General features: G+C 50.4%; 1 protein-coding gene across 1 annotated transcript in view; it reads left to right on the top strand.

The window, feature by feature from the left end:
- LOC105517732 (anthrax toxin receptor-like) overlaps positions 1-20960 on the top strand; it is a 39733-nt gene that overhangs the window by 11241 nt on the left and 7532 nt on the right. Inside the window, 7 exon segments of the mRNA XM_011950392.1 lie at positions 3748-3846; positions 8188-8257; positions 8798-8876; positions 9298-9474; positions 9697-9822; positions 9824-9934; positions 11499-11579. Coding sequence (XP_011805782.1) covers positions 3748-3846; positions 8188-8257; positions 8798-8876; positions 9298-9474; positions 9697-9822; positions 9824-9934; positions 11499-11579 — 743 coding nt within the window.

Raw genomic sequence — 20960 nt, 5'->3', positions numbered from 1 at the left:
GGGAGTGTGAGTACCTGTGCACAATTAGTGTGCTGTTACCTCACAACAATAAGTTTAAAGCAAGAAAGGACATGTGTGAGAAGCTCTCAGGGAATTACCAGCAAATGGCATGGAGCAGCAGGTAACCCAGACCACAGGCCAGGAGCAGCCAGGGCTCCTCCCAGGAAGGCCAGGCAGGTGCAGGAGCTGAAATATCTGTGTAATTTACCACATCAACAAAACGGGAAACAGGAACCAAGCAGTTATCTCAGGGGATGAAGAACAAGAAGTGGGGGCGTCAACATGCCACAGCATCCTGTAAGCAGAAGGAAACCTCCATAGCCCGACAAAGGCGTCCACACAAACACCCTCGGCTCACCTCAATCCTACAGGATCAATCCCAGTGCCTGTCCATGCTGTCTGGGACGTAGTGAAGATGCCCTCTTGCCAGCCGGGGTCCCAGCATGGTGGTGACAGCCCTGTGAAGGCCTCTGTGATGCCTCTGTCTGTGCTGAGATCTTTCTGTGCAGGCTGGGGCTCTGCATGGCCGGCAGTTGCACAACTGCGGCTGCAGGAGATGAAGGGAGCCCTGGGTGTCCTCCCTCCATGGAGACAGCACGAGGCCCTTCGCAAGACCACCAGGCCCTCCAGCAGCTGGGCTCTGGCCTCCCTGTTCCTCACTGCAGGGTGCCCTGGCACTAGGCTGTGGGGACAGACACGCTGTCCATGTCTGAGCTCTGCTCTCCGTAGGCACACGACCAGGAGCAAATTGCCCATTGTCAGTGAGGTGCCTCCCATGAACAGAAAGGATGCTGTGGGGTCTGTCGTGAGTCCCAAGGCACTGGGCTGTGCAAGGACTGGCACAGGGCTGGGAGCTGGTAGGTTCCTGAAACAGGAGCTGGGCTGACATTTCCATGACTGGTCCTGGGCTCTGTCCCCGAGCCTGCCTCTCCCCCATGCAGAGCCTAGGGGAGGGATGGAGTAGAGAGAGCTCCCCTCCCACTCGGGGTCTCTTTCTGCTGCTCCTGGTTTAAAGCCGCTCAGCCGTGCAGCAGTTGTGACAGCTGTGCTCCTCTGATGATGTCCCCTGGACATGCACAGGCTGTGGCGTCTGAGCAGCCCTGTCAACCCCAGGTGAGGATGTGAGTCGTCACTCCTCAGCTGGAAGCAGCTGAGTCGAGGTGACAGGTGCCCTCTGCCCACCAGCTCGGCCCTCTGCCTCTGCCCATGTGTCCTGGCAGTCATAGCCCTGACCTGTCAGCTGTTGGCTAACTTGGGCAAAGCTGCCCTATATGGAGGGTGACAGTCACAGGAGGGAAGGGCCAAGGCAGGAGCCTGAAACCCAAATGCAACAGAATGAGCCCTCTCAGCAGGCTGCTGCCGAGAAGCCAGGAGCACCCCAGAAGCCCAGGAAGGGGTCCAGGGAGGGAGACATGCAGCCCGGACTTCCCCCGTTTAGCCCTTGGCCTCATAACCAGCCTGGGAAAGGCCTCTGGTGGCTTCACTGCTCCAGGGCCATCCTGAGCCCATCCCCTACACATGGCTGGAAGATTTTGACAGGCACCTCCCTCTCCAGCCTGGCAGGTGTCTGAGGCTCTTAACAGGAACCCCAGGCCCTCCAGTGGCCACTCCCTGCTCTGGGCGCCCTGTGCAGAGGTGGGACCAGGTGGGGCAGAGGCACTCTGCAAGCCCTGCCTCACCTTGAAGGGCCGAGCCCACCTGTCCCTCACAGCCCTGTTCAAAGGGCACCTCATCCTGGAAGCCTTCCCTGATGACCAGCCAGCCCCTCTGACTCCCTGAAGCCCAAGGGCTTGGTCTGTGCCTCTCATCAGTCACTTGTCACCCAGGATGTATCATGAGTTCTGGTTGTCTATGTCCAAGTATGATTTTCTTCTTTAGTTCCTTGGTTTTCTTCCACCCTTTTATTGTTGAAATTTTCAAACCTATAGGTGAGTGGAAAGGATTGTTCAATGAACACAAGCCTACATCCACCACTGGGATTTTACAATGAATGTTTGGCCACGTTCCTTTCTCTCGCTCTCTTTTTATCCATCCACCTTGAAAAAAAAAAAAAAAAGCTTGCTTGCAATACATAGTCCTAACGCAGCCCAGGATGTAATTTGCAATTACTCTGTCCATGGAGCTTTGGGGCAGCCCTCAGTCCTGCTTAGAGTGGCCAAGTTGGGCTGACCAAGGGGCACAGGCCACAGGCCCAGTTGCTCCCTGCTGGGCACACACTGAGCCCAGTGTCCGGCTGGCCAGGGCTTTTTGGAAGCCTGAGTCGGGAAGACGTTGAGAGTATCTGACAACATCAGATTTGGAAGCAGCTGCCGTCAGCCTTAGCGGTGGGAGAGAACTCCATGCTTGCCTGCGGGGGCCCGTGTCTAGTTTCTCAGAACAGGGCACCAAGTTGGCATTTCCTGTTGTCTCTCACAGCCTCAGTGCCCCCACCAGGCCCAGGCTCTTCTGAGGGCAGCATAATATCCATCATGTGGGTGCCTATGAGGGCCGGGCTGGCACCTTGAGCAGGAAGAGTAGGCCAGGCTCAGCCAGCTGATGTCAGCAGTCAGTGTTGAGGGCCTTGAAGTGAGGTGGGCCTCGGAGCTCCTCATCTGAGGAGCGTGGTTCCCTAGGTCCCAGCCAGGAGCTGACATGGAGAAACACAACCCACTGAGGCCTGCATTTCCCATTTTCCAAGAAAGCTGGAAATCTCAATATTTATGGGAAATGTTCAGGCTTTGAACTGCCGGCTCCCATTTTGAAAGCCTCAGAAAGCATGTCAGCGGGCCAGCTTCACCCACAGCCTGCCTTGAAGGTGTGAAGCTGCAGGAAGGCAGGAAGCATGGTTCAGAGGAAGCTTTCCTTGGGTGCATGAACCGGGGGCACCCCAGGCATCAGCAGGGATTGAAATGCGTGGGGCCTGGGTCAGGAGGCAGGGGTGGAGGCCAATGCCCTTGGCAGCTTCAGACGTGCGGGAACCTTGGCTGGCTCCTGGAGCCAGCCGTCACCTGCATGTGTCCCCTGTGGTCTTTGTCTCATGGCAGGAGCCACAATGGTGGAAGGACACACTCCCTGAGCCTCAGGGTGGGGCCCTGTGGTCCTTACTGGGTCAGGAAGAGCAGGAGATGAGGAATCACCTGTAGGTCTCTGGAATCACAGCTAAAACAGGGCTTCTGTGATGGATTCCCCTGAGCATGGTCTTAGGTGACTCGCCTGCCGCACCCGAGTCCTGACCCTGTCACTGTGGGTGTCCTGCCTGCCACAGGCACACCGAAGACAGGGAGGAGAGATCCCGAGTGTTCAGCAGCCCTGAAGGAGGCATCCAGGCCTGGGTGCCCAGCTGGGTGTATGAGACATGGTGTCTTCAGGCAGCATTATGGCTCCACTTACACCTTACATCAGGGAGGGCCTGGCTGAGTGCACAGCCTGCACACATGGGGCCCGAGGGAGCACCACAAATTTCAGGGCAGGAATAGCACTCTGAGCCTACCTGTGCCGGGACCAAGGGCTTTCCTTAGCGTGTTGGTTCAGGAATGGTAGGGAGAGGGCCCTTGAGTGTTTGAGGCCCAGACGCCTCCTCCTGGACCCTCAGTGACACCAGATGAAGATTTGACCCAGTGGGCACATAGATGTTGGTTCAGACGCAGCTCTCCTTACAGGAGCCTCTGCGAATTCGGTTTTGGGGCTGGATCTCCAGGAACAGGGAGGTCAGAGGGGAGGCAGCTGCCTACTCTTCCTCACTCAGACTTTTGAATGTTGTCCTTGCAGAACCCTACTGTGTGGTTGTTCATGGAAATGGCTTTCAGAATCTAAAGAAACAGGATGAAGTTATTTGCAGATTTATCTTCAATGAAAGCACTATCATTGGTGAGTTGTCTCCTCGGTGCCCCTGAGTCACTTATTTCCCACACAATGCTGCCTTTCCCCACAGCCAGCCAAGCCTCCCAGCCCTTGCCAACCATTCCCTTGGACCTGGTGGGGTTAGAGGCCATGAGAACAAGTGGAAGGAGGCACTGGGAAGCCCGGCCACCCCTCCCTTCATCTGCCAAGCGGGGAAGTAACAAATCCCGAGAGAGCATCTCAGATCAGGGCTTCCCCCTCAGTGAGGCTGGGTTTAGGACTGAGTCTGCCATCACAGCTGCATCTGCCCATCTTAGCCTCAGTTTCCCCTTCCCTTGAGAACCCAGGACCCGAAGCCCACAAGGCTACTCCTGGGAAATGGTGGCAGCCCTGGAGGTCTGAGCCTGGCTGGCCAAGTGCACCAGTAGCTTGCCCAGAGGGGTATGTTTACCTTGCATTGAGGGAGGATGCCAGCCTGTAGGCCTGGGCCCTGGAATCCTGGCTCAGGCAAACGTTGCCTGTGTCACCTTGACCAGCTGAGTGTTCTATTCTGAGCCTCTACTTTCTCAGTTTAACATGGAGCCAATATGGTGCTGGTTGTGTATTCTTTAACTGAGATGCTTGGGACCACAAGTATTTTAGTTTTTAAATTTTTTGAGGTTTTGGAATGTGTGCATTATGCTTATGTTTCAGCATCCCAAACTGCAAATTTGAAATCTGAAATTCTCTAAAGAGCATTTCTTTTGAACATCATGTTGGTGCTCAAGACATGTCAGATTTTGAAGCATCTTGGGTGTGGATTTTCATATTACAGATGGTCAGCCACAGTTGCACCTAGCTAAGCAAAATCACATGTGTAGAGCAGTTGGTTCGTGGAAGGGCTATAGCATTTTAAAAAATCTCCTGTTTTTTGACAATAGTTAGGCATCAGGGGACTTCTGTGATGGTGGAGTGGCCTGAGGAAGCGCACAGTCCAGGCAGACACTGTGCCTTGGGTGCTGGGGAGGGGCGTGTACTCTTCCCCACTGAGTGCCTGGGGTGCAGTTGGGTTTTTGCATCCTCCTTGATCTTCCCAGGTGGCCCTTTGACACATTCATTTGATCTGATGATAGTATGTTCACTGACATCTAATTCCAGGGCCATGTGCTAATCCCAGGATGACTTCTCTTCCCCCAAGAGGCTTCTTGGCCATTTTCCTCCTTTCCATGAGTACACAGGAAGGGCTGGGCCTGTCATCCCCACATTCCCACTCATCAGCATTGTGTGGATGGTCTCAGGAAATTCGGTTTTCACTGGGTTATGCTTTCTCGGGAGTGTCTTAGGGACTGAGCAGTCCCTTTCTAAGGAAAGCTAACGCTTATTGCGCACTTATGTCAGATATTGTGCCAAGTGCCTTACAATACTTGAGGATTCAAGTATCTCCCTGAATCCTCAAAGCAGCCTCACAGAAATTCCTTTGTATGTGTCAACCAGAACAACAGAGAGTTTCTCTCTAAAAGAAAACAGTGCTTATTCAGGAACAGTGCCTGGGACTGGGAATATGTATGCCATAGTAATGTGCATAATCAGGGAGGTAACAGAAGACAAAGGCTTTTAAAGGAGAAATGAGGATTAGGGAATTGTTTTGAGATCATTACCCTTGTCTAAACAGATCAATAGCAAGGGTGACACTAGTCCAAGGCTGGACAGGCAGTTCTTGGGCACATGTTCCTGTGGAAGTATTGTTTGTGTTAAGTTTGCAATGGCTTTTGTGCAAGGTTGTGGTTTTTGCAAAGTCATTTGTGATATTTTTATTACCAGGCATATAGGCATAAAACCCTCTCTCTGTAGCCTTTCTTAGCCCTATTTGTCATGGATTTTATTTTATATTTTAGTACAAATGACTTCATTTTAGTTCTGACAACTTTCCCGTATGGATGGAGAACTAGAGAGAAGCATGATGGAAGAGTCTGCCCAGGGCCATACAGTTCATGTTGCAGGGCAGGAAAGTAGACCCAGGCGATCTGGCTGCCCTACCAGGGCCTTCTGCCTCCCTGTAATGGTGCTCCTGGGAAAGGGGGTACCCAGCCTACCTCCATGAAGGGCATTCAGCTGCCTCCTCTGTGGGCCTGTGGCTGCACTGGCTTCCCAACCTGGAGGTTACCGTCTACCTCTCCATACACAGGCCAGCACTGACGTCTCGCAGCGGGGAGCCCGTGCCACAGCTCTGGGCACCTGCGTAGATGGCCATTCTGCTCCTGGTTGATGGTTTGTCCAGGAGTAAAAAGAAACTTATTTTTTAAAATAATTGAGAACAACCTTTAAACCTATTTTCACTATTAGGAAGATATCCACGGAAAATGTTCCTGCAGTGTTGGCCACCACTGAACACGCCTCCCCTGCGCTCCCCACTAGATGGCAGCGTGCCTTCCCTGGCCACTGATGCCAGCCTGGAGGTACAGGTCAGGGAGAGACTTCCCTCTGTCCTGCATCTGTCCCTGTAGCGCAGCAGGGGCAGAGCCTAGTTCTGGCTTCTGGAAGCGCCTGGATGCAATTTTTGACAACCGAAACAACAAACAGAGAGAGTGTCTCTAAACAGAAATGCTATTTATTCGGGAACAGGACATTGCAATGGAAAACACATACCAGAGTAAACTATGTGCATATTTAGGGAGGTGGAAATAAACAACAACAGAGAACGGTTTTTACAGGAAAATGAGGAGGATGCCATAATTGTTTTGAAATCATCCTTGGCAAAAAGGTCGATAACACGGGTTCTGCCTGTCCTAGGTTGGCCATGCAGTTGATGGGCCCTGGGAAGCCGGGGTCCTGGGAGCCGCGCCCAGTGGGTAGAGAGCTGGACCAAAGCCAGCAGGCAGATGCAGCAGGGCCCATGCCCTCCCCCACAGTTCAGGAGGTGTGAAGAGGGCGTGGGCTCAGGAGCGAGATGGTTCTGTGTCTACACACTACCGAACTCTCCTGAGCCCACCACGCTCCCACAAAAATGAATAAATAAATACATAAATAAACAAAAATTGGAAAACAAAATTACAGACTTAAAAAAAAAAAAAAAAACCCAGTCCCCTCCTCAGGCTTCCCCATCCTGGTAAGTGGTGTTGCTGTCCACCTGGTTGCTCTGGTCAAACTCTCAAATGTCATCTTCGACTACTCTGAGCTTCCTCCTCACATCCATCCCACCAGCAAGTCCTGTTGCCTCCATGTACAAAATATATCCTGGATCTGCCCAACCTGGATAGATTCACTGCACAAGAAATAAAACCCCAACCCCTTTCCAGAGCCCATGAGGCCCTGCCCCCTGTCCTGGGTCACCTCTTTCCCTCCTTGACAAAGTCAGCAAGTCACTGCCTGGAGCATTGCCACAGGCCACTCTCTCAGCCCCAAGCACCCTTGCCTGGGATCTTTGCCTGGCTGGCTCCTCATCTTTTTAATCTCAGCTGGATTGTCACCTCTTGAGAGATAATTTATTTTTCATGGAAGTTTACAACACTATACAAAATAGCAAGAATTGTGCCATGAACTTGAAGAAGCCATCACCTGCTTTCATTCATTCTTAACCTGCCCCCACCTGCTTTCCTTGGTACCCTTACCACAGAGTATTTTGTTTTTTTTTTTTTTTTTTTTTTTTTTTTTTTTTTTGAGACGGAGTCTCGCTCTGTCGCCCGGACTGGAGTGCAGTGGCCGGATCTCAGCTCACTGCAAGCTCCACCTCCCGGGTTTACGCCATTCTCCTGCCTCAGCCTCCGGAGTAGCTGGGACTACAGGCGCCCGCCACCTCGCCCGGCTAGTTTTTGTATTTTTAGTAGAGACGGGGTTTCACCGTGTTAGCCAGGATGGTCTCGATCTCCTGACCTCGTGATCCGCCCGTCTCGGCCTCCCAAAGTGCTGGGATTACAGGCTTGAGCCACCGCGCCCGGCCCCACAGAGTATTTTGAAGCAAATCCCTGGCCTTGCATCATTTCATGATCCTCTAGACCAGAAATTATGGCTCTACAAGATAGAAGAAGTCACGCATAATGAAGCGGCTGTCCCTTCCCTCTGGTCCCCTCACCTCCTCCGGTCATGGACATGACAGCACATTGCACTGTCATCTGTTTTGTCCTGTTTTTTATTTTGTTTTCTGTGTCCTATGCAATCCCTAAAGGTGAATCCTTGAGAGCAGGGACTCTGCCTGCCTGTTCCTGTTACACAGCAGAGCGCTGCACAGAGCCTGGGTGTGGCGGGTGCTTGCAGAGATCTATGCAATAGGAAGGCAGAGCCCACATGCCGGTCCTGGGCCACAGGGTCAGCCCTGCATGCTGAGGACACACATGGGGAGGAACAGTGGATAGACAAGTGCATTGACATTCTTCTTATGTCATTTTCTTTTAGATGAAAAGCCAACCAGTATCAACAATAATTCCATGAATTGCCCTGGGCCAAAACTAGAAAAACCTGGAGAGTAAGTGCCCCTGGCAGGAGGCCCTAGAGGGCAAGAGACCAGGGAGTCAGGGTTGGGCACTGTGAGGTGTACAGAATGTGGATCCTCCCACTCTGCTGCTGCTGGGGCAGCCCATGTCTGTGGCTGGGCAAAGAGCAGCCTCCTCCCGACATCCCTTGTTGGTGGCACCCAAGGTATTCAGGGATCTACAGTGTCCTAGGGTCTGTGAGGAGGGCAGGGTGCAGGAGATGATTGCCCGAGGAATGGTACCTTTGCTTCAGGTTGCCTCTCAGAGTTAAGCCAACAGACTCTGTAAATACAGAAGAGCCAGGATGGTGACACCAAGCAGTGGTCCCTGGTCATTTAGGACACGGTCACAATGGCATGAGACCCCGCCCGGGCCCCTCACTGCCTGACCCACTTACCCTTTGGTCATCATTGCTGAGTTGACCTGCAAGTGTTTGGGGAATGACCTCTCATGACCCATGCTGTCCACTGGCCAAGGGCAAGAACTGCATCTCTCCAGGCTGGCTCTCGCCATCTGCTTTTTCTGTGCTTTAGGGAGTACTTTATTGAAGTCAGCTTGAACAATGGCAAAACGTTCTTCAAGAGCAATGTCAGAGTCACCAGCACCACATGTGTGAGTACCAGGATGGGGTTGCAAACATGTATGAGGACTGTCCAGAACCTCTGCACTAGAAGGAGATATACTATGGGGAGGACAGAAAGGGCAGGCAGTTCCCAGGCAGTCCCAGAAAGTAGTGTGTGCAGCAGGCACCTGAGGCTGCTCCAGCCAGGCTTCCAGATGGTGCAGGTGGGTGAGGCTGGGAGGCTGTCTGCCAGGAGCCAGAGTCCAGCACCTCTAGGCCAGGACCTCAGGCCCAGGAGCTCTGAAGGATTCCACGCACTGCCATCAGGGTGTGTGTGTGCCGCTGAACTGATGCCCGAGCTGCTGATCTGGTCCTGAACCTGCTCATGACCCTGGCCCCCAAGCCTGGTGGTCACTTGCTGTCATTTCCCAGATGCCTACAGCCCCCTTTCTGCCTCTCCTCCTTGCTCAGGCCTCTGAGATGTCCCTCTCTGCTCCCTCGCCAAGCCCTGCAGTATGTCCCTTCTTACTGCTGAAGGGAAGGCTCTTGGGCACTTGGACCTGGGCTCAGCTCCAAGAAGCTCCCCTGGCCAAGGGTGGCCTCTGCGGTGCTGCAGAGTGGGCTCGGGGAGGCTGCATCTGCAACCAGGTGGATGCAGACAGTCACCTGCAAAAGCTGGGACCATTGCACAGCCCCCAGAGCAGACCCCTTTCAATAAGAGCGGCCACAGGAGAACCAAGGGGACAGAGTCGAAGTCGTTGGCATTTATGAGAAGAGCATTGTCTGCCAACTAGGAGGAGTTTGCGTGTTTCTCATGTGAAGGACCCTCCACTGTGGTGTGGGTTTCTCTCTGGTCCTTTCATTCCCCAGACACACATCTGCGAGTGGCCAGCACTGTGCCCCACCAGCCCTGTCAGCAGACAGTTTTTCTTTTTTTGGGAGCCAGAGCAGGAGAAACTACCACCTCCACCACCACCATCACCACCTACCACCTCTGCCTCCACCACCTCCGCCCCCACCTCCGCCCCTAGCTCCTGTAAACACCTGCCCCACCATGATTGTTTGTTGCTGTGCATGCCAAGGAGTGTGCAGGATGAGAGGGATAGAGGTGAGAAGGGCACAGTGGAGAGGGGCTGTGACCCCAGGCTGGGACTGCAGGAGGAGGGGGCAGCTGGGTCCCACTGCAGAGGCCTGGGCCCTGGAGGAAGGCAGGCTCTATGGGGGCGGGACTTTGGTCACTTAATGTCAAGAGCAACCAGAGCCCCACCTCACCCTCGCACCCCAGTGGCAGGCATATATGAGGGCTCCTATCCTCTGCACCACCAGGTCTGTCCCCACACATTGAACTCCCTCTCTAGAAGGATCCATGTTTCTGTACAGTGGCAACTTTTGATGTCTGTCCAGTCCCTGGTTCCCACAAGGGTGCCTCAGCTCTGGCGGTGGCCCAGGGCTTTAAACCACCTTCCTGCAGGTGCATAGGTCAAGCAACCTGAGTCACAAAAGGTCATGTAGATCAGAAAAAAAAAAATAGAAATGACCAGTCCTGACACACATTCTCACCACCACGAACACTGCAAGGATGCCAGGGGCACCAGCCAGTCCGGGCAGCAGGATCTTCAGGCAGTGAGGAAAAGCTGTCACTGAGTGGACTTGTCGCCTGCTGAGATGGGCTGACAGGCATTGCAGGGAGGGGAGGAGGTGGAGACCCGAAAGCACCCTCAGAAGACACCTGTGCAGGAGCTTGAGCCCTGGAGCCGACAACAGCCACTCTCCCTGAAGAAACCTCCTTCACGGGCGAGTCCAGGGCCCATCTTTCTGAGGGGAACCCAGCCAGACAGCAGCACGGGCCCTGCACAGGGGTAGAGAGGGCACCTGGGTGACTGGTGTTGAGGGAGAAGGACCCCAGAGTTCCTGCCTGGCTCTGCCCCTCTCCTGCTTGGTCCTGGCTCTGTCTGTGGTCAGATCTCTTGCTTCCTTCTGGAAGTGTGAGGTTCCTCTGCAGCCTCAGTGGCCATCTGGGGAAGCCAGGTCTGTCTCTCCTCGGAGTGTGGGGCACAGGGAAGCCAAAACACAGCCTCCAGGGAGAGGAAGTCACTGCCTTGCAACTCACAGCCCTCATCCCATCCCCACCAGGGCCCAGAAAGTCCTGACTGCAGCACCAACTGGCCATGGGGCTGCCCACCATGGGTCCTGGGCTGTTTTCTGGCCTGTTTTTTCTCTGTCTTCCTCTTCTCTCTTCCCTGGTGTCAGGTACCTACTCCTGAGCAGAGCATGGTCCTCTCACCTGCCTTCCCCTTGTGTGCCCCCAGCAGCAAGACTCCTCCCTTCCATGAGCTCCTGCCCAGGCCCCATACCCAACTCATGCTCCCCTTCAGGACCTCTGCTCAGAACCACAGGCTCCTCCTGCCTTTGAACTTTTTGTCTGAATCTGCCCCTGTCGTTTTCTCTTCCTTCAGCAAAATACTGTTTTGTTCTAGATTCCAAAACTCTCTGTGGCCACAGTGACCACGTCCCCAATACACAAGACTGCCAGGCCCCTCCCCCAAGGGGAGATGAAAGCTTTGTCTAGGTGTGTTCCTGGGGACAGAGCCGTGGGTGGCTGGGGAGTCCTGATGCCTTCTGGAGGTAGTGTCCAGCCTGCATGGCTTCCTCATGGCCACGTTGCTTTTCAGGGCAATCTGGATATCTTCCATGACCTCTCTCACCCAAGCTGCCGCCAGGTGCCATGGATGTGGTGTCAGCGCAGGGATCAGGTGAGCTGGGGTGCAGGGACACACTTGATGGACAGAAGGCCACTACTTTCCCCTGACCGCTGTCCTCTGGGATTGTGGCTCAGAGAGCCATGTCAGGCATCTGCCAAAGAGGACGGCACAAGACACACAGAAACGGTGGCCATGGGCATCCCAGCCAATTTCTGGACATGGGACTCAAGCACTTCCTTTGTTCATCACCTGGGGCCAGGAGTGCTGGCTAGGATGGCTGACAGGGTTGTTGGGCAACACTGACTGGTTCTGACAGGCAATAAGGATTCCTTCCTTGGGTCATTGCCTTGGGATCATGGGGAGGAAAAAATTGTCAGGATTTTCTCTTTGTAACTTATTATGAATGAGGACCATTAATTGTTAATGAGGCCTCAGTAATGTACAGAGTCCTCCCATGGGCCAGTTGCTAGCCTAGGCCACACTTTCACTGTTTTCATTCTCCCACTAACTGTACCTACATGCTGTTATTATCCAGTTTACTGAAGGGGACAGAAGTGCTGAGAGATTAAGTGGCATGTCTCTGCTCCTAAAGCCTGTGAGTGATGGGGCTGGATGTGCACTGGGCCTGGCTCCTGCCCTTACTCTGCACTGCTTTCCTTTTGGATCAGCACCAAGGGGTTTCTCTGCTCAGGTCCCGGGGCCCTGGCGAGCCCTGCTCCTGGCTCGGCCTGGGGCTCATCTGCCTGTGCCTCCCACAGTCGAGCCCTTTGCACCTGGAAGATGATCTCATCCCCAGGGTTTATAGAGGGACCTGCACTGGCCAGACCTCCTGCATCAGGCCAGCACAGGCTCTCAGTGGCCAGGTGGCTGCACACTGAGAAGGCTTTGCAGGCTGCAAGCTTCCGGATACTGCTAATGAGAAATGGGCTGGGAGCCCCCGGGAGGCGTACTGACACCTGGCAGGGCATCACCGGTGTCAGAGGCATGCAGGGCTCCTCCAGCCACTGGGCTCCTGGCTCTGTGCCTCTGCACAGGGCTCTCAATCCCAGCCATGCTTGCACAGAAGCCCATTTTCCATCTGAGGTCCCATGAGGCCTCTCCACACTGCCACAGTCCAGTTCCAGTCACACAGCACTAATCCAGCCTTATGCACTGAACAGGTGAGACGCTTAGGCAGGATGGATAGAGCTTGATGGCCAAGTGTGAAAACAGGCACCTCAAAAAGAGGGAAGGCAAGAGATGGGAGGGTGGGCATGGGAAAGGGCCAGAAATGGCCTTACTGTCCAGTGTGGTGACACAGGGGATGGAGCACGTCTCTGAAATGGTCTCATTCCCAAGGGCAGCTCTTTGAAGCTAAGGTTTAGGGGTGGGGTGGTGGGGAGCAGAGTAATTGCATCACAGAGGGCACTTACCGCTGCTCAGGGCTCTGCCAGGCCCTTGCCACTGTCATCGTGTGAAGTCCACCGTGCAATTCTTGGAAAAGGAGAGACAATCCCTGTTTTACTAATGGCAAAATAGAGGCCCAGAGTGGCCCAGAGAGTTGCCTAAGGCCACCCAGATAGTAAGTGGCTGCCTCCAGCGCTATCAGAAATCAACCCCATATCTGTCCCTAACCCAGGGAGGCCCATAGCTATGCCTTGTGGACCTGGGCTCCTTCTAGCTTCTCTGCCACAACCTAATTTGACCTTGTCCTTCCCAACTGTAGTCCTGAACACCCAACTGAGTGTCTTGTAAGATTTCTGTACCCAAGAATTCAGACAATCTGGCAGGAGTTCCCGGTTCTCCTCTTTAAGCCTTCGGTGTGCTGGCCCCAAGGTCTAACATGAGTCATGCACTAAAGAGGATGTGTCCCCCTGAGACCTGCAGCCCGTTTCAGAGCCACAGGGTTGGCCTGTAAGCCTAGTCCTGAGTGTACAGAGCCAGACACCAGCCAGGCTGCTGGCGAGCTCAGCAGCTTCCTGCTTGGAGACACTGGGAATGTGACCTTCCTGCCTGAGCCAGGGGTCCCTGAATGAGAAGGAGCCCTGAGGCTGGAGGAGAGAGAGTGCATCTCGGGGAGAAACCGCTGGAGATCAGACTTGGGAAGGTGACTCGGCCTGAGCCAGGCAGCCCAACTGCAACTGCAGGGCTGTGGAGGCATCAGTGAGACGTCTCCTCCCCAGGATGGGCGTAGGCTGTCTATCTCTTCACGGCAGAGTGAAGAGGCCACCCATGTGCTGCGCACCCCTCTTCCAGGATCTCCCCTCAGACAGAGACTCACTCAGGCCCTCAGCAGTGTGGGGGATCCTGACAGAAGCAGTGCATGCCTCTTTCTCCGTCCATGCCCCGGCCTTGTGGGGAGGCTTTTTCCAAACTTCTCCTCCTGACTTGGCATTGTGGGCTGACCTGGGGGTGTGATGAGTTCGGGACATTGATGAGTCTGTTCAACTGGAGTGTGTTGTTGACTTAAGAGGAGCTGCTGCCTTTTAAAACCTTGTTTAGTTGCTGATTTCGGCAAACCCAAACATTTTTGCATTTCAGCACATGATAATGCAGGAAATTCTCGAAGACTTGGTTTACCAAAAACCTCAACATTTTTGTGGCAAAAGCAGTCAGTCTTGTTTACTTTCAATTTTAGTTTTAAATTGAGTGTGTCTCCCTGCTCCACCAGCTTCAAGTTCCCTGAATAAATTTTTTGATAGTGTCCTCTTCCAGGCCATCCCCACTACACACTCATACAAAACGAAGCAGCAAGACTCTGAGGCTCTTGAGTCAAACTCTACCTCCCATCCATGCTGACGATTCTCCTTCACCTTATCCTGTGGATGCTCATTATGTTAATGGGAAACAGTATTGCTAGATCCATCAGGAAAGTCACGCTAATAATGTGAAACCTTACCCTCTGTCACCAAATGTAGTGCCCACATGATATAACAGCCTTTCCAGTGAGTTTAATTCATGTGCGCACCACAGCAGGAGGCCCTTTAGAAACTGGATCTCATTTCATTCTTACAATACCCAGAGGGCTCATAGCTGCCATTCATACCCAATCTTAAGGTGTGCAGACACTGTTGCAAGTACATTCCACAAACTAACATATGCCATAACTCTATTGTGGGGAGGAAGCTAGAAGCCCTACAAAGTTAGGTAACCTACCCAGGGTCATACAGCCAAGAAGCAATAGGACCAGCATCCAAAAGCCTGGCTCCAGGTCCTTACTATGTGCATGGCCACCTCTCTGTCCTGCAAGGTAGTCACTACTGTCTGCATTTCACAGCTGTGGACACTGAGGCTCTGATGTTTAGTGATAGGCTCAACATGGCAGGATCGTTGAATGGTAAAGCCGGGCTATGAACTGACCTGAGGGGAGGCTCATGTCTGAGTCAGGTTCCACCCCATGTCCTGCTGTCAGTGATCTATGGAAACACCTGCAATTGCATCTCTTCAGTGCAAAATGTCACACAGCAGGTCCTCAAATAACGTTTCATTCAATGTCATCTGAACACTGAGTGAGAAATGATGATGCTGATGAGAAAAAAATCCATTCCCGGCTGACGTCAATGTCTGTGTGGAGTTTGCATGTTGTTCCCATGGCTGCAGGGAATTTTTCTGGGTACTTCAGTTTCCGCTTACATCCCACAGATGTGCACAGCAGGTGGACTGACGTGTCTCTATGGGCTCAGTGTGAGTGTGTGGGTGTGTGAGTGCACGTGCAAGGACATGACATCCTGTCCAGGGTTAGTTCCCACCTTGCACCCTGAGCTGATGGGACAGGCTCCAGCCTCCTGCAACCCTAAGCTAGAATAGCTGAGTACATAATTATGTTATTTGCTTTTATTAACTTTTCTTAAGGGTATATATAGCTCACATTTATGTCAGTGTTTAATATTAGAAGCATTTTGATTTTTATTTAGAAGTTTGATGATGTCTTCATGACTAGATATATGCCACAGGACCTTAAATTACTAGTATCAATTAATCTATGATCCAGTTGGTTTTCTTGTACCCTGTTTCACTGGAAGTCATGATTTCTAAGAAACTATCGACAGCTTCTGATGAGAATTTACTGAAATTTACACATGATACATTTGTGAATATTAATATCTTGATTTCACACTGTCACTTGCAGACATCCTTCTAAATTCGTGCTCATGTCTGCTGGGAGAGTTGTTCTGGGTAACAATTGGAGCTTAATGCAGACGGGCCTTAGGATGCATTCATGACCATGGAGCTCCTGAGTTCTCCTCCTGATCATGTGCCTGTGGAGGGCGCTAGACCAAGGGACAGGCATAGCAAAGCCAGGCTGGCTGTGGCCTCCAACTGTCCAGGAATCCCAGCTTGCAACCGGTCTTGAAGCCAGTACTTTTTGGGAAAGTTTCAGATCATAACTTTGGTAGTGCAATTATAGCAAGCTTTCCTTCAACTCCTCAGCACCACCCCTCCACCCCTCCACCCCAAGACACACACACATACACACGCACACACACACACACGCACACACACATTTCTGTAACATAATCAGAAAATCCAAAAATTGAGCCAAAACTCCAAAGCACTGGCAATTAAGGTTTCTGATTGTTTGCCAATCACTTCAGGAAATGTCCCTTCACCTTACAGTGGTTGAGCTGACGTGAGAAGTGATCAGTTACTGGCTTAGATATCTGCAATCAGTAGAGAGGCAGTGAGGAAGGAGACCCTCTCAAACTCCAGGAACCTCGTCACCACCTTACACTTAGCCCAAGGATTCAGGGGGCAGCCATCTGGATGTCTCCTCTACTGTGAGGCACCCCAACCCTGCTCCTCTCCATCAGTGCAAGTGCAGACCCATACCTTAGCGCTCCCTGTATCTCCTGGGATAGGCTGGGGCAGAGGAGAGGAGGTGGCCTCAGTGTTAGTGCCCTGGGTCCTGCTCCGGAGGAAATCAAGGGGATCCCTCAGCAGTGGGTAAACACTAGGTCTGGAATTATTGTGGTTAAGTTTTTACTGGAATGTTTTGCAATAAATAAGTAGAAACAAAGGAGGTGGAAATAAACATGAAAGATTCCTTTCTCTTTACAATAGCAATAAAAAACAAAATACCCGTATATAAGTGTAACACAAATGTGCTGACCATGATGAAACCATAAAACTTTACTTATTGGTACAAGACAAATTTGAAAATATAAAAATCTAGAGCACAATGTCAACTTTCCCCAGAGGAATTCATGAGCTTAATATGTTATTTTAGTGAAAATTGTAATGAAACATTTTTAGGGAATTTTACCAAAATGACAAGTTCACTTGAAAAAAATAGACAGTTAAGAATCATTAAGGAATTTTTAATACAGAAAAACAGTGAGAGAAGATTTGCCTTATCCAATGTTAAACATAAAGCTCCAAAAATTAAAATAATGAAAAACGGCCGGGCACGGTGGCTCACGCCTGTAATACCAGTACTTTAGGAGGTGGAGGCAGGTGGATTACGAGGTCAGAAGATTGAGACCATCCTGGCTAACACAGTGAAATCCCGTCTCTACGAAAGAATAGAAAAAATTAGCCAGGCATGGTGGCGGGCGCCTATAGTCCCAGCTACTCGGGAGGCTGAGGCAGGAGAATGGCGTGAACCCAGGAGGCAGAGGTTGCAGTGAGCCAAGACTGCGCCGCTGCACTCCAGCCTGGGCGACAGAGCAAGACTCCGTCTCAAAACACCAAACAAAACAAAAATAATGAAAAACAAGAGGCTGATAAAATAGTGGGCCCGAATCACGCAAACACTCCCTGGAATAAATAGAGTGTGTGACTGTGGTGGTAGCCCCTGGTACTGACAACGTGTATGCAGGTGAGCTCAAGTGCACTTATGGATGTTTAAGGATTGTTTGACATATGTCAAAAGAAAAACGTCAGACAAATTAAATGCAACAGAGTTTAGTTGAGCAGAAAAAAACAAAACATGATTCCAAATAGGGCAGCCCCCAGAATCAGGATGGACTCAGAGAGGTTCCAGGGCTACCACAGAGTCAAATAAGATTTCTGAACAAAGAAGAGAAAATGACGTAGAGAAAACGGAACTGAGGTACGGAAACAGCGGACTTGGCGACAGCTCTGTGTGTCCTCCTCATTTGAACAGTTGGCTGCTGTGAGTGGCTGAAGTGTGGCTGCTGTGAATGGCCAAGGCTCAGCTCCTGTTATAGAAGCACACTCCGCAGTTGGTTTTCAGTTTTTTAGGTACTGAGTTAGGTTGTGGTTCATACGTGAGAACTCAAATATGTGAGTATGGAGGCTTTCTCAGGCCAAATTTTAGTTTTATTTAACAATTTCACTCTTTTGAGAGGCCCCTCAGTTTGGAGAGGTTGACTAAAACTTTGGCCATTGATGCCACTCTCTGTCACCATCATAAATGAATTATTTGATCTCAGCATGGAATTCACAAGTCACAACATCATGCCAGTTCAATACTTTTGTCTGCTGTTGTTGACTTAGTGGAAGTGAGACCACTTACACTCAATGAATAGTTGCATACAAAACATCGAAGGTTTCAGAGGGTGCAGTGGACCACAGGGACTATTAGAAAGTGAACTCCTTAACAATATTTCTTATGAAGCAAACTGTCCCAAATCAATCAAGTCACGGTTCAGGCAGTACAGGCAGCTCAACAGTATTTCAGTCGATTGGTCATAGTCTTTGTTCAGGGTGTACAGGCCATAATTCACTGTAAAATGGCCTGATTTATAGAAGCATTCAACTTTGTTGTTAGCCTGGTAACACAAGCGTGCTAGCCTGGAATGTCACTAGAATAAATATGAAGGTTAGAAAACCCAAGTTTGTCATCCACCATTCAGGATGCCCGCAAACCAACTGTCAGTTGCTCCCATGAACACATTATGTGCTCATTTCTCTTGAGAGATTTTCTTAATGTATTTGGTGGCAGAGTCCAAGAAAACAGTAATACCAGCCACCTTGTAAATTAAACTTTCTGTAGTAACAAGATCAGAGGAGAGATAGGTACAACATTCACTTGTGTTCAGTACCAAACACAAGCTCTCAACTGTAGCAAAAAGGAGATCTGAAGCTGCATGATGTTCCATGTGAATGCATATGTCATCGTCTATCTTTTGGAGTATGACTTTTACCCATGGTTCACATCTGGCTATTTGATATGGCTAACTCCTGCCTTTCAAATACCTTCCCACGGAAGTTCCCATGATAGCTCCTGTGATCAGAAGCAAAAACAGTCAAAAACTGAAGTTAGCACCAACTTTGAAACAAAGAGGAGATAGTTTCTACTGAGGAAAGATTTCAGTTGGTTTCCTGGGGCCTCACTCTTGCTGGTAGTGGGGAGCCCACTGTATGAAATTTAGAGCTAATCATTAAATTGGGGAAATTCTTAAATTTTGTAGCCAGGTAGACCTCCCAGGGGTTCAGCAGAATGGAATAAGCAGCTTCTCTGCTGACTCAATATAGGCCCCTAGGGGTTGGAAGAGTGGGCCATTTAGTTGTCTTTGAGCAAGGGTTTGTTAAATTTGTTCACCCATGGCCGGGCGTGGTGGCTCACTCCTGTAAACCCAGCACTTTGGGAGGCCGAGGTGGGCAGATTGCTTGAGGCCAGGAGTTCAAGACCAGCCTGGCCAACATGGCAAAACCCCATCTCTACTAAAAATACAAAAATTAGCTGGGTATGGTGGCACATGCCTGTAATTCCAGCTTCTTGGGAGACTGAGGCATGAGAATTGCTTGAACCCAGGAGGCAGAGGTTGTAGTGAACCAAGATCATGCCACTGAACTCCAGCATGGGGTACAGAGGGAGACTTTGTCTCAAAAAAAAGTGTTTTCCCATTAGTCTGCATAAAAGGAAGTTTGCTTTTTTGTACTTCCCTTATAATAGTTGTAAAGGTATATAACCACATCCAGTTTTTAAAAAGTACCCTACTGAATTTAATCTGCTGACATTATACAAGTAATTACTTGTACCCACACAGGTAATTCCCAGGTCTTGAAAGACTAGTGCCTGGAAGCCAAATATACCTTTTGCAGGTATTACTTGAATAGGTTTTCTATATTTGGTAATAATCAGGTTATTAACTGGAAATGCTAGAGTGTTGTTTCTAGCAAGTGCAGAAAAGCAAGTAGCAATGGTATTTAGTGTATCAAGGATAACTTTCCACTCTTCCTTTGGAGTTTCAGGGTGATTCTCTTTGGGAACATAGAGCGACACTGGCATTAATGGAATTGTTTCTTCATTTTTTTGGTTTTAGCCCACAAACCCAATTGCTTGGGTTTTATGCTAGAGCAGAAGCTTGAGCTAAAGCCATCCACTGATTATGGTCCCATGAATTTTCTTGTAGAGAAAAGGAAAGGATTAGGACAGCAGGAAATGAGGGGGAAAGACAAAAGCTTAAGGTTTTCATGATGTCAGAGAAATCTTAATTTATGATCTTTGAAAAGTTGTCCATTTCTAGGATGTTGTCTGCTTCTGGGGAGAATTTTCTCTCATCAGGTTTACCTTAAATTCTCCAAGAGATATACAGTCCCAAGAGTTTGAAGGGGCCTTTCTGAGTTGTGAAATGTGGACCCGAGGTCCAAGTCCCTGAAGCCTCACTGCAGTGTGGGTGGTGACAAGGACTTGGTATGGTCCCTTCCAATAAGGTTCAAAGCAATTTTCCTCTGACGTCATTTCCAGAAGACCCAAGCTACAGATTCCAGACCAGAAGAATTTGATTATCCTCAGTCAGTGCACCATAAAAAGCTTCCTTTACCTGGTGAGAATACACTTTGACATAATGCATTAAAGCCTTCCAACTTCAGGCGTATCAGAGTTTAGGAGAGTGGGAGAGGCATGCGGCTCTGTTCCTAGGGACATATGTCTTCCAGTGACTATTTCATAAGGTATCAACTTATGTTTTCCAGTAGGAACGTATCTGATTATCATCAAAGCCAATGACAGTACCTTTGGCCAAGGCAACCCAATTGACTCAGTTAACTTTGTCAGTTTGAGTTTTAAGATGTCATTTGTTCTTTCAACTTTTCCAGAAGACAGAGGGCTAAGGACAATGATAGTGCCATCATGTCCATAATATCTTATTTAAGTGCTTTATAATTTGCCCAGTAAAATGAGTTTTCTTATTGCTGGAGATTTCTCCAGTGAGTCGCCAGAAGGAAACACATTTTCTGATATTTTCTTGTCTATTGTCATTGCATCAGCTTTCCCACATAGGAAAGCCTTTACTTAACCAGAAAACATACAAACTGCTACAAGGACATACTGATACCCTGTTGAGGTTGGCAACTGAATGAAGTCCATCTGTAAGTGTTCAAAAGGCAGGCAGATCACGAGGTCAAGAGTTTGAGACCAGCCTAGCCAATATGGTGAAACCCCATCTCTATTAAAAATATAAAAAATTAGCCAAGTGTGATGGCATGTGCCTGTAATCCCAGCTACTTGGGAGGCTGAGGCAGGAGAATCACTTGAACCCGGGA

The sequence above is a fragment of the Colobus angolensis genome, unplaced genomic scaffold (assembly GCF_000951035.1).
Source record: "Colobus angolensis palliatus isolate OR3802 unplaced genomic scaffold, Cang.pa_1.0 Scaffold306, whole genome shotgun sequence".
NCBI lineage: Eukaryota > Metazoa > Chordata > Mammalia > Primates > Cercopithecidae > Colobus > Colobus angolensis.
Note: the sequence above shows the minus strand (reverse complement) of the source record. Positions and strands in the feature narration are given on the sequence as shown.